Source organism: Marmota flaviventris, chromosome 16 (genome assembly GCF_047511675.1).
Source record: "Marmota flaviventris isolate mMarFla1 chromosome 16, mMarFla1.hap1, whole genome shotgun sequence".
In the NCBI taxonomy this organism is placed as follows: domain Eukaryota; kingdom Metazoa; phylum Chordata; class Mammalia; order Rodentia; family Sciuridae; genus Marmota; species Marmota flaviventris.
The window spans coordinates 65529118-65541221 of record NC_092513.1 but is presented as its reverse complement, the minus strand read 5'-3'; the positions used below and the strand labels follow the sequence as shown (position 1 = coordinate 65541221).

Below are 12104 nucleotides of genomic sequence, written 5' to 3'. Positions count from 1 at the left end.
TCCAGGAGGAGATGGGCCCAGGGGGAGTAGATCCCAGGGGAGCAGGGCCAAGGGGAACACAGCAGGGGAGTACGGCCAGGGGAAGCAGGGCCCAGGAGAGCAGGGCCCAGGTGAGTAGGGCCAGGGGGAGGATGGCCAGGGTTAGGGCCAGTAAGAGCACGGCCCATGGGGAGCAGGGCCCATAGGGAGCAGGGTCCAGGGGAGCAGGGTCAGGGGGAACAGGGCCAAGGGAATGAGGTGCAGGGAAGCAGGTCCAGGGTGAGCAGGTCCAGGGGGAGTTAGGAGCAGGGAAGCAGGAACAGGGGGATCAGTTCCTAGGAGGAGCTCGGCCCAGAGGGAGCAGAACCCAAGGTGAGCAGGACTAGGGGGAGCAGGGCCTGGGGAATCAGGGCCAGAGGGGAGCAGGGACTGGGGGAGAGGGCCTGGGGAAGCAGGGCCTGGGGAGCAGTGTCAGGGGAAGAGGGCCAGGGGAAGCAGGGCCCAGGGAAGCAGGACCAGGGAGCAGGGCCAGGGAGAAAAGGGTCAGGGGGAGCAAGGCCAGAGGGAGCGGGGCCTGTGGAAGCAGGACTAGGGAGAGCAGGTCCAAGGGGGAGCAGGGCCCAGGGCAGCATGGCCTGGGGGAGCAGGACACAGGGGGAGCAGGGCCCAAGGGAACAGGGCCAGGAAGAGAAGGTACCAGTGGAGCAGGACCCACTGAGCAGAGCCAGGATAAAAGGGCCAGGGGGAGCAGGGCCAGGGGGAGAAGAGACCAGGGAAGCAGGGCCAGGTGAAGCAGGTCCCAGGAAAGTAGGGCCCAGGGGATCAGGGCCAGGGGGAGCAGGGCCCAAGGGAGCAGGACTGGAGGAAGTAGGGCCCAGGGTAGCAGGGTCAATGGGGAGCAGGACCAGGGGGAGCAGGGCCCAGGGGGAGCAGGGCCCAGGAGTAGCAGGGCACAGGTAAACAAGGGCCAAGGGGGAGCAGAGCCCAGGGGAACAGGGCCCAGGTGAGCAGGGCCCAGGGGTAGCAGGACCAGGTGGAGCAGGGACGAAGGACAGCAGGGCCAGGGGAGCAGGGCCCATGGGGAGCAATGCCAGGGGGAGCAGGGCCCAGGGAAAGAAGGGCCCAGGGGGAATAGGGCTGAGGAAAGCAGTGCCAGGGGGAGCAGGGCCCATGAAAGCAGGAACAGAGGGAACAGGGTCACGGGGATCAGGGCCAGGGGGAGCGAGGTGCAAGGAAGCAGGACCAGGGGGAGTAGGGCCCAGGAGGAGCTGGGCCCAGAAGGAGTGGAGCCCAGGGGGAGCAGAACCAGGGTAGGAGGGCCTGGGGCAGCAGGGCCAGGGGGGAGGGCCGGGGGAAGCAGGGCCAGGGGAAGCAAGGACCAGGGAAGCAGGACCAGGGGGAGCAGGACCCAGGGGGAGCGGGGCCCACAGAAACCAGTGCACAGGGGGAGAAGAACCAGGTGGAGCAGGGTCCATGGGAATAAGACCGGGGGGAGTAGGGCCCAAGGGAGCAAGGTCAGGGGAGCAGGGTCCGGGGGGAGCAGGAACAGGGGTAGCAGGGACCACCGGGAGGAGGACCACGGGGATCAGGGCCCAGGAGATCAGGGCTAGGGGGAGAGAACCCACAGGGAGTAGGGCCAGGGGGAGCAGGACCAGGGGAGTAGGGCCCATGGGGAGCAGGGTCCAGGGGGATCAGGGAACAGGGGGAGTGGGGACCAGGGAAAACAGGGCCCAGGGGCAGCAGAACCATGGGAACTAGGGTCCAGGGAGCAGGGCCAAGGGGAGGAGGGTCCAGGGGAGCAGGGCCAGGAGGAGCAGGGCCTGGGGATTAGGGCCAGAAAGAGCAAGGCCCATAGGGAGAAGGGCCAGGGGGAGCAGGGCCCTGGAAAGCAGGACCAGAGGGAGCCAGGCCCAGGAGAGCATGACCCAGGGGAACAGTGCCAGGGGGAGCATGGCCAGAGGGAATGGGGCTCAGTGAAGGAGGACCAGGGGGAGCACGGCTAAGGGGGAGCAGGTCCCAGGGGGAGCAGGGCCCAAGGGAGCAGGGCCAGGAGGAGCAGGGCCCATGGGGAGCCAGACCAGGGGCAGCAGGGCCCAGGGGGAGAAGGGCCCACTGGGAGCAGGGCACAGAAGTGCAGGGCCCAGGAGGAGCAGGGCCCAGGAGAGCTGGGTCAGTGGGAGCAGGGCGACAGGGAGCGGGGCCCTGGGAAGCAGGACCAGGGGGAGCAAGGGCAAGGGGGAGCAGGGCCCAGGGGAGAAGGGCCAGGGAGAGCAGGTCCCATAGGGTCAGGACCCAGGGGAGCAGAGCGAGGGGGAGCAAAGCCAGGGAGAAAGGGGCCAGGGGGCACAGGGCCGAGGAGGAACTGGGTCCAGGGGAATCAAGGCCCAGGAGGAGCAGAACCCGGGGGATCAGGACACAATGGAGCAGGACTGGAGTGAGTAGGGCCCAGGGAAGCACCGACAGGCAGAGCAGGGTCCAGGGGGAGCAAGATGAGGTGGAGCAGGGCCCAGGGAGAAGAGGACTAGGGGGAGCAGGGCCCAGGAGAGCAGGGCTAGGGAGTGCAGAGTCCATAGGGAGTAGGGCCAGGGGGAGCAGGGCCAAGGAGCAGGGCCAATGGGGAACAGTGTCAGGGAGAGCATGGCCCAGGAGAGCAGGGCCCAGGGGAGCAGGGCTAGGGAGTGCAGAGTCCATAGGGAGTAGGGCCCAGGGGATCAGGGCCATGGGGAGTGGGGCCAGGGGGAAAAGGGCTAAGGGTAGAAGGGCCCAGGGAGAGAAGTACCAGGGGGTGCAGGGCCCCGGAGTGCAGGCCCAGGGGAGCAGGTCCCATGGGGAGCAGCGGTTGGAGGTGCATGGCCCAGGGGAGCAGAGTTTGGAATAGCAGGGCACAGGGAAGCAGGACCTAGGAGAGGAGGGCCAGGGGGACAGTTCCATAGGGAGTAGAGCCCAGGAAACAGGACCGGGGGAGCAAGGCCAAGGGGGAGCTAGGTCCAGGAAAGCAGGACCAGAGGGAGCAGGGCCCAGGGTAGCAGGGCCTAGAGGAGCAGAGCCAGGGGGAGCTGAGCTAGGGAGAAAAGGGCGAGGTGGAGCAGGGCAAGGTGGAGAAAGGCCCAGGGAGAGCAGTACTAGGGCAAGCAGGGCCCAGGGGAGCAGGCCCAGGGGCAGCAGGGCAGGGGGAAGCAGGACACAGGGGGTGCCGGGCCTAGGGGATCAGGGCCAGGGAGAGCAAGTTACAGGGCAAGAAGGGCCCAGGGGAGCAGAGACAGTGGGAGCAGATCCAAGTAGAAGAGGGCCATGTGGAGAAGGGCCCAGGGAGAGCAGTACCAGGAGGATCAGGTCCCAGCAGTGCAGGCCCAGGGGAAGCAGGGCAAGGGGAAACAGCCAGGGGGAGCAGGGCTCCGGACAAGCATGGATCCGGGGGAAAGCACCCGGGAGAGCAGGGCTTATGGGGAGCAAGACCAGGGAGAGCAGAGCTCAGGGGGAGCAGGGTGCAGAAAAGTACGGCCCAGGAGCAGCAGGGCCCAGGGCAGCAGGGCCAGGTAATGCAGGGCCCAAGAGAGCAGGGCCCAGGGGAGCAGTGCCAGGGGGAGTATGGCCAGGGGATTAGGGCCAGGAAGAGCAAGGCTGCTAAGGAGAAGGGCTAGGGGGAGCAGGGCCCTAGAAAGCAGAACCAGAGGGATCCAGGCCCAGGGGAGCAGGACCCAGGGGAACAGTGCCAGGGGGAGAATGGCCAGAGGGAGTGGAGCTCGGTGAAGCAGGACCAGGGGGATCAGGGCTAAGGGGAGCAGGGCCCAGGGTGAGCAGAGCCCAGAGGGAGCAGGGCCAGGAGGAGTGGAGCCCATGGGGGAGCAGGGCCCAAGGGAGCAAGGCCAGGAGGAGCAGGGCCCATGGGGAGCCAGACCATGGTGATCAGGGGCCAGGGAGAGAAGGGCCCAGGGGAGCAGGGCCAGGGGAAGCTGGGCCCAGGAGAGCAGGTCCCAGGGCAGCAGGGCCAAGGGGGATCAGGGTTCATAAGGAGCTGAGACCATGGGGAAGCAGGGCCCAGAGGAAGGCCAGGGGGAGCGGGGCCAGGGGGAGGAGGGCCAGTGGGAACAGGGCCCAGGGAAGCAAGACCAGAGGTAGTAGGGCCCAGGGGGAGCAGGGCCCAGGGGCAACGGGTCCCAGGGTGACCGGGGGGCAGGAGGAGCAGAACCAGCGGGAGCAGGGCCCTGGCAGCAGAGCCAGGGGGCATTAGGTCCCAGAGGAGCAGTGCCAGGAAGAGCAGGGCCCAGGGGGAGTAGGGCCCAGGGGAGCAGTGCCAAGGGGAACAGAGCCAGGGGAGGAGGGCCAGGGGAAACAGGGCCAGGGGGAGCAGGGCCAGGGCAAGAGGGGCCCAGGGAAGCAGGACCAGGCAGAGCAAGGCCAGGGGGAGCAGGGCCCAGGGGGAATGAAGCCCAGGGGGGAGCAGGGCCTGGGGGAGCAGGACCAGGGGGATCAGGGCCCAGGGTGAGCAGGAGTAGGGGGATCAGGGGTAGGGGAGGAGGCCCAGAGGAAGCAGAGCCTAGGGGAGCAAGGCTTGGGTGAGCAGGGCCTAGTGGGAGAAGGGCTCAGGGGGAGCGGGCCCAGGGAAACCAGGTCCCAGGGGAAGCAGAACCAGGGGGAGCAGAACCAGGGGGAGCAGAACCAGGGGGAGCAGGTCCAGAGTGAACAGGTCCCATGGGGAGCTGGCCAGGTAGAATAGGACCCAGGGGAGGAGGGACATGTGAAGCAGGGCCAGCAGAAAAGGGCCAGGGAGACAAGAGCCCAGGAATAACATTACCAGGGGGAGCAGGGCTCCGGAGAGCAGGACTAGGGGGAGCAGGGCCCAGGGGTAGCAGCGGTAGGGGAGCAAGGCACAGAGGTGCAGGTGTAGGGGGAGCAGGGATAGGGGGAGCAGGGCCAGAGGGAGCAGGGCCAGGGGGAGCAGGGCCCAGTGGGAGCACGGCCCAGGGAAGCTGGGGCCCCAGGGGAACAGAACCATGGGTAGCAGGGCCCAGAGGAGCAGGGCCAGGGGGAGCAGGTCCCATGAGGAGCCAGGCCAGGTAGAATAGGGCCCAGGGGAGCAGGGACATACGAAGCAGGGACAGCGGGAAAAGGGAAAGGGGTACAAGGGCCCAGGGAGAGCAGGACCAGGGGGAACAGGGCCCGGGGCGAGCAGGGGTAGGGGGAGCAAGGCACAGAGATAGGGGGAGCAGAGCCAGGGGGAGCAGAGCCCAGGGAAGCAGGACCAGGGGGAGCAGGGTCCAGTGGGAGCAGGGACAAGGTGGAGCGGGCCCAGGGAAAGCAGGGCCCAGGGGGAACATAACAATGGAGAGCGGAGCCCAGGGGAACAGGACCAGGGAGAGCATAACTCAGGGGGAGCAGGGCCCAGGAGAGCAGGATCAAGGGGGAGCAGGGTCCAAGGGGAGCGGAACCCAGCAGGGAGCATAGCCCAGGGGAGCAGGGCCAGGAAGAGCAGGGCCCAAGGGGAGCAGGACCAGAGAGAGCATAGCCCAGGGGAGCAGGGCCAGGGAGAGCAGAACACAGGGGAGCAGGGCCCAAGGGAGTAGGGCCAAGGGGACCAGAGCCCAGGGGAGCAGGGCCGTGTGGGAGCATGGCCAGGGGGACCAGAGCCCAGGGGAGCAGGGGTATTGAGAGCAGGGTCCAAGGGCAGCAGGGCCCAGGGGAACAGTGGGGAGAGCAAGGCCACAGGGAGCAGGGCCCGGAGATGCAGGACCAGGGGGAGCAGGGCCAGAAGGAGCAGGACCATGGGGAGCAGGACCAGGGGGAATAGGACCCAGGGGAGTAGGGTCAGGAGGAGCAGGGCCAGGGGGAGCAGGGCCAAGGGGGAGCTGGGTCCATGTGACCTAGGCCAGGGGGTGCAGGGCCCAGGGGAGAAAGACCAGGGGAAGCAGGGCCCTGAGGGAGGGCCCAGGGGGAGCAGGGCCCAGGGGGAGCAAAGCCAGGGGAAGCAGGGCCAGGGGAGCAGGGCCCAGGAGTGGCAGGGCCCAGGGGATCAGGGCCAGGGGGAGCAGGGCCCACAGGGAGCAAGGCCCCAGGGGAGCAGGGTCCAGGGGAGCAGGGCCCAGGGAGAGCTGGGCCAGGGGGAGCAGAGCCCAGGTGAGTAGTTCCTGGTGGATCAGGGCCCAGGAGGAACAGAGCCCAGGGTAGCAGTGCCATGGGGAACAGGGCCCTAGGGAGCAGGGCCCAGGGGGAGCTGGGCCCATGGGAGCAGGGCTAGGGGGAGCAGGGCCCAGGGGAACAGGGCCCAGGGGGAGCAGGGCTAGAGGGAGCAGGGCCCAGGGGAGCAGGGCCAGGGGGAGTAGGGCCAGGGGGTTTAGGGCCAGGGGGAGCAGGGCCCTGGAGTACAGGGCCCAGGGGGAGCGGGACCTAGTGGGAACAGGGTCCAGGGAGCAGGGCCGGGGGAAGCAGGGCCTAGGAAGAGCAGTGCCCAGTGGGGAGCAAGACCCGGGGGAGCAGGGCTCAGTGGATGCAGGACCCAGGGGGACCATGGCCTTGGGGGGCAGGGCCAGGGTGAACAGTGCCGAAGGATAGCAGGGCTAGGGGGAGCAGGACCCAGGGATACCAGGATCAGGGGAATCAGGGCCAGGGGGAGTAGGTCCCTGTAGGAGCAGGTCCAGGGGGAGCCCGCCCTGGGGGAGCAGGGTCCATGGGGAGCAGGCCCACTGGTTTGCCCCAGTCTGTCTCCATAAAGTTTCGTGTGTGGCAGTGTGGTCCCCATTGTGCCTTCTGGATGTGGTGGGACTGCTCAGGAGTGGGACCGGTCATGTGGCCACTGGGTTTCCTGGAAGCACTGCTGGAGTTCTCCAGGGACCTGTTAGTTCAGGGGAGGGGGTGCCAGAGAGCAGGCCTGGCCCCTCCTCTCTCCCTGGCTCCTGGCTCACCCTGTCATGTCCCCTCCTGCACCAGCTCCTGCTTTGTGAAGCCTTCCACCATAGGGTCCTCATCAGAGTCAACTGATACCTGTGCCATACCCAAAACAAATAGAACTATAAGTTAAACAAACTCCTTATTCCATGAAGTCCCCAGCCTCAGGTATTCTGTTACAGGAACAGAAAACAGACTAATACAAGGCTTTAGCCAGTACCTGGATGAGGCTTGGCTGAGTGGTGCCCTTCCTTCAGGCAAGAAACTGGCAAAAGCGCTGCGGGGCTCTGCAGCCAACACCTTCCTCCAGACACTGACTGGCCTCTCCAGGTATCCCCAGCATCTGGAGAAGAACCCAGGACAATGCAGGGCCCAGAGTGCAGCAAGCCAAGCCCCAGAGCCCTTCTGGGAGCTCTCTGTCCCTGGGCATCACGTGAAGAGAAGATCAGGCCAGGGCTACAAAATATTCTGGAGTCAGATGAGTCCTGGGAACAGGGAGGAATACAGGCCTCCACCTCTGTTCCTTCCTCCATAAAACAAGCTTGGGTTCTGTCTACCCTTCCCTGTGGGCCACATGGGGCAGCTGCATGTTCCAGAAGGGCTGAGAAGGGCTGTTGGATGAAGGGATGAATGAGTGAGTGAAGGGTGACAGACCAGGGATGAGGACCTGCCCTGTCTGCCCCCTGCTGCCCTTCAGGAGGACAGGACAGGATGAGGGGGCTGGGTCAAGGGGCCGGGAAGAACTAGACACAGGGTCCTAGAGGGCCTCCTGCACCACGTGCCTAGGCAAATGAACTTGGGTTGCTGCTATTCGGGGACCACATGATCAGGATGGTCAGATGTCGTGAGGCAGGCCCTGGGAAGGTCCTGCTGCTCAGGTGTGGGGCCTCCAGTGCCAGGCAATGGCTGGGGAGCCCATTTGGGGGCCTGATGGAGGGAGTGCCCACCTGCTCCTACTAAGACCCCTCCAGCACTGAGTTTCTGTTGGCCTTTGAAGGGAGGGGGTGCTCCAGGGACCTGGGGCCCAGGACTGCTCTCACCCTCCCCACCCCAGAGCCAGAGCCCAGAGGGTCTGTGAATGTGCTCCCATCAGGGAAATGGAGGCCCAGCTCCTGACCTGTCTCAGCATAGTACAGGGCGAGCTCTACAGGGGACCTGGTGGCCCGACCCCAATTCTAGGCAAGCCCCAACCATTGTCCCCACATATCCTCAGGGGTGGGTAGCCTGACACCACTCGATCCCAATTCTGAGGAGCACCCTCTCAAGTCTCTGCCCAGGGTCTTTCCAGGGAGGCCCGCCCTCTCCCTGCCCCCCAGGGCCCACCTGCAGCAGCTGGTGAACAGGGACTTGAGCTCAGGCCGAGGGCCCTTGTAGCTCACCTGCTTCAGGTACCTGGTCTCCTTAAAAGCAACTTACTTCTCAGGTGACTACACTTACAGGTTCTTACTCCAACAAGGAGCTCCTCATCCCACTAGCTGGCCCTCTTGGGACCCTCACCATACTCCAGGCTGTCCCCCACGCCCAGGGTTCCCACCCTTCCTGATGTGCCCAGAGTCTCATGTTTCTTGCCCAGATGGTGGGTCTTCCTATGGCTGCCCCTCTCACTCCAAGACCCCAACCCACCTCGAAGCCCCAGATGAACAGCTCCACTCCAGGGTGCCCGGGCTCCCCTGCTCCTGTGCCCTGTGCTAGCTGTGTGCTTCTCACGGAGTGGGGGGCTGTGCACTGGGTTCCAGTGACTTCCTTTTGACAGGGGGATGCAGGCCAGGCTGGTGGTGGTGGAAGGGACAGGGGCTGAGCAGGTCTTCCCCTGCCCCTGAAGGTCTGGTGAAGAGCCAGGGAGGTGCAGGGCCAAGGCATCTCTGGAGGGGACAGGTGGGGCCCACAGACAGGCAGAGGAGAGGCATGTGGCCTCCACCGCAGGGTCTGGGCCTCTGGGGACATGAGACACCAGCACAGTTCACTGTGCCCTGTCCAGGGCACGTCTGCCCAGGAGAGCTCTCAGGGCTGCTGGAGCTGCATGCCTGCTGGAACCAAGATGCACTTGGGCGTCCACCCGTGCACACTTTGTGCGCAGGACTCCCTGTGTGGGTACCAGTGACCTGGAGGAGCTGGATGGTAGGAAAACTCCCTTCCATTGTCAGCTCACATCTGGAGGAAGGAGGGGAGATTAGCCTCCCTCAGGATAGGTGGCACTGGCGCGGAGATGCCCAGGGCCATGAAGGCCTGTGCCCCCCACTCTCTCCTTGGCAAAGGAAGCCTGGAGCCCCTGCCTGCTGTCCCTCCATGCTGGCAGGAGATGTCTTCATATAATATTGATTGGCTTGCACAGACCCCGGGTTGTCAGCATGAAAGTCTGGAGACTCTGCATGTAAATTAACGTGTTCTGTGGTCCTTAACCCTTTCCTTCCACATACTCCTCGGACACATCAGTGGAGCCCCCAGAAATGCCAGGATGCAGCCCTGGCTCAGGCAGCCCTGGAGACACAAGGCCTGTGAGAGTCTCACAGTTCTCCTTGCACAGGGCTATAGGGTACTTCTGGCTCCTGGGGCCTGTCTCCACATGGAGAGCTGTCTGTTCATCCTTCAGTCTCTCCAGAGACACCCTGGTGCCAGTGCCACCAGAGTCAGGCCAGGGAGTCTGCAGTCAGCCAGCCCTTGGCCCTGGTCCCCCAGGGATGGAGCTGGCACTGAGCTGATAGGAGCTTCCTCTGGGTCCCGCCATCCCATGCACCTCACTCCTGTGCTGGGACCTAGAAGGCACCTCAGCCTGGCTCGGTGCCCGGGCTTCGTGCACTGGGGTGGAAGGATTGAGGGACACAGGTGAGGAGGCACCCATGGGTCTCTGGCCCCACATCTGTGAAGAGGAAGGCAGCTGCCCAGCCTGAGGGAGTATGGAAAGATGGGATGGAGCCGCAGCAGGGCTCCCAAGGCCCTGAGAGGGAGCGGCACCCTTCCCTGTGGTGCCTGGAGGGAGGCGGGTGAGGAGCGAGTGATGGCTGCCTGGGAGAGAAGGAAGGGCAGGGCTTCAGCTTCCCGCAGGCCTCGACCTCCAGGATACCTGTGAGAGTCTACAGCCCAGCTCCTCCCAGCTGTCCCCAGGTGCTGGCTCCAGGTCCCCTGCAGGTCCTAGGCCCTCCCAGGCCTTAGTTTTTGGCTTCATGCGCTTGGGACCCTTCTCTTCCTGGCCCTTGGGAGGCTCCTCTAATGATTCCCAAACTTCTCTGGGGGTCATGCCCTTTCCTCACTCAGCAACATGGACCCAGAAAGTCCGTGGTGCCTGGCCTGCCTGGACCTGCCACCATGATCCTGGGGCCCTGGGCATCTAACCCTCCCAGCTATCTGCCTTTCCCTTCCTCTTTCCTTCCATTCCCCACATGCATCCCCCCATCTCTACATCCACTCGACAGACTCCAGGAATCCCTAACCTTCAAGTCCTCCTAGGAACTGTGATGGAACTGACTTTGGACCCTCTACAGGGTTTTGTTTGCTTCTCCAGTGCTGAGGCCATGACCAGATGGGATAGCCTCAGAATGAGGTCCATCCTACACATAACTCACAGCTCAGGGCTCTGTGGGGAGGGAAACTGCAGTTTGCAAATGTCCCTGAGTAAATTTCATGCTGTGTTCCCTTTGTCATAATTCTACCCAGAGAAAACTCGTTTCCAGTGCACCAGGATTCCCTGAACGCTGTCTTTGGACTGTGAAACCTCAGTTTCCCTGCCTCTGAGAGGCCCCTTGTGCATTCTTTGCAGACACTCCATTGGCCTCCTAGGTGACTCCCTATCAGTGGATAAGTTTGACTGTTCAATGGCACCATGCCCTTCCCTATGCTCACCAACAGGGTCAGGGACCTTCTAGTGGGCAGTTCTAGGCACTCCAAGGTCATTTGTGAAGGTGACAGGTCCTAAAGATTATGGCTCCATCACTTCCTCATTCTTCCTATTGCTTACACTCCTTGTATGCCCTTCCCCTTCTTTCCTAGACTTGCACAAACAAACAAAAAAGCCCCTGAATAAAATATCTTTATATCTAGAGGCTGAGGAACCCTGAAGGTCACCCAGAAGCACATCCTGCTCAGAATGTGGGTGCTTCTCCAAGAATTTCCCACAGTAAATACTAAATTGGGGACAGATTCTGGCCTGCCATGTCCCCAATGTTCATTGGTCCCTGCCATGACACATAAGCTCTGGTCCCAGGGAAGAGGTCTGTGTGAAAGACACTCGGTTCCCTGAGACCCTCCCCTGCCCTCACCAGCAATGGCTGCTGAGGATCATGGAAGGCGATGGAATGGTGAAGATTGGGGCATTTCAGAGATTTTCACAGCCACTGGTCATGTTGGTACTGGGCCTGAGAATTGGAGCCATCCTGCGGTCCTTTTCCTTTGAGCTCCCAAACACAAGAAGGAAAATATCACAGAGAACCAGGCCTGCACCAGCTGCCAGGTGTGGCCAGGTTGTCTGGAGCACATCCCTGTTCACCAGGACGTCATGCAGAGTGTAGTCAAGGAATGCAAGGTCCACCGCACTTCCATGCTTGCACATATTGATCAGGATCCCTGCCTAACTGGGTGCTATTCAGGTGACAATATGAGTAGGCCCCCTTCCTAACTGGGTGCTATTCTCCTTCCTCTCTTGGAAAGAACCCAGAATTCATCAAACCTGATGCTGGAAGAAGGACACCCCCCATGTGCTCCCTTTTCATGGAGTACCAAAAAAGATCTTCCTGAGAGAAATCTTCCTGCCAATATGAATAAAGGGCTGAGTCTACACCACAGAGAGTGGCCAACACCAAGAAGCTCTGAAAGAACTCCTCTTTCCATGAAAGCGATAACAATTCAAAAGACCTCACAGGGCCCCAAATCTATGTTGGTTGAGGTTTTCTGGGCTTCCTAACCTTCAGGAATCAAGGACACCAGCTGTTTGAATGGAAGGAGAAGTTTTCCTGGGCAGGAATTGGCAAGATGCCCTGGGCTGCGGCAGTTGGAGTGCCCTGCAGACTCACCAACAGAGAGTATATCACACTGCATCTGTGGTCATCGAGAACTCAACTGGACCAGTTTTCTTGCTAAGAACATTTCTCATCACTGCTTACTTATGATCTGAGACCCTTCAGTTGAACCCCTCACAATGATATCCCAAGCAGCTTCCATGTGTCTGAAGAATGGACACAGGTCTCAGCCTCTCCCCTCCTCAGGGAGCCCAAACTGCCCAGCACTGTGATACCATCTCTGCCTAAAATCCA

General features: G+C 62.7%; 1 protein-coding gene across 1 annotated transcript; it reads right to left on the bottom strand.

Annotated features, from left to right (window-relative positions):
- Positions 1–314: 314 nt before the first annotated feature.
- On the bottom strand, positions 315–5021 carry LOC139702172 (basic proline-rich protein-like). Its single transcript, XM_071602610.1, has 3 exons — positions 4775–5021; positions 2759–2878; positions 315–1585 (listed from the first exon to the last, which is right to left on the bottom strand). Exons 1-3 carry the CDS (start codon positions 5019–5021, stop codon positions 315–317), a joined length of 1638 nt encoding a protein of 545 aa, XP_071458711.1.
- Positions 5022–12104: the final 7083 nt, after the last annotated feature.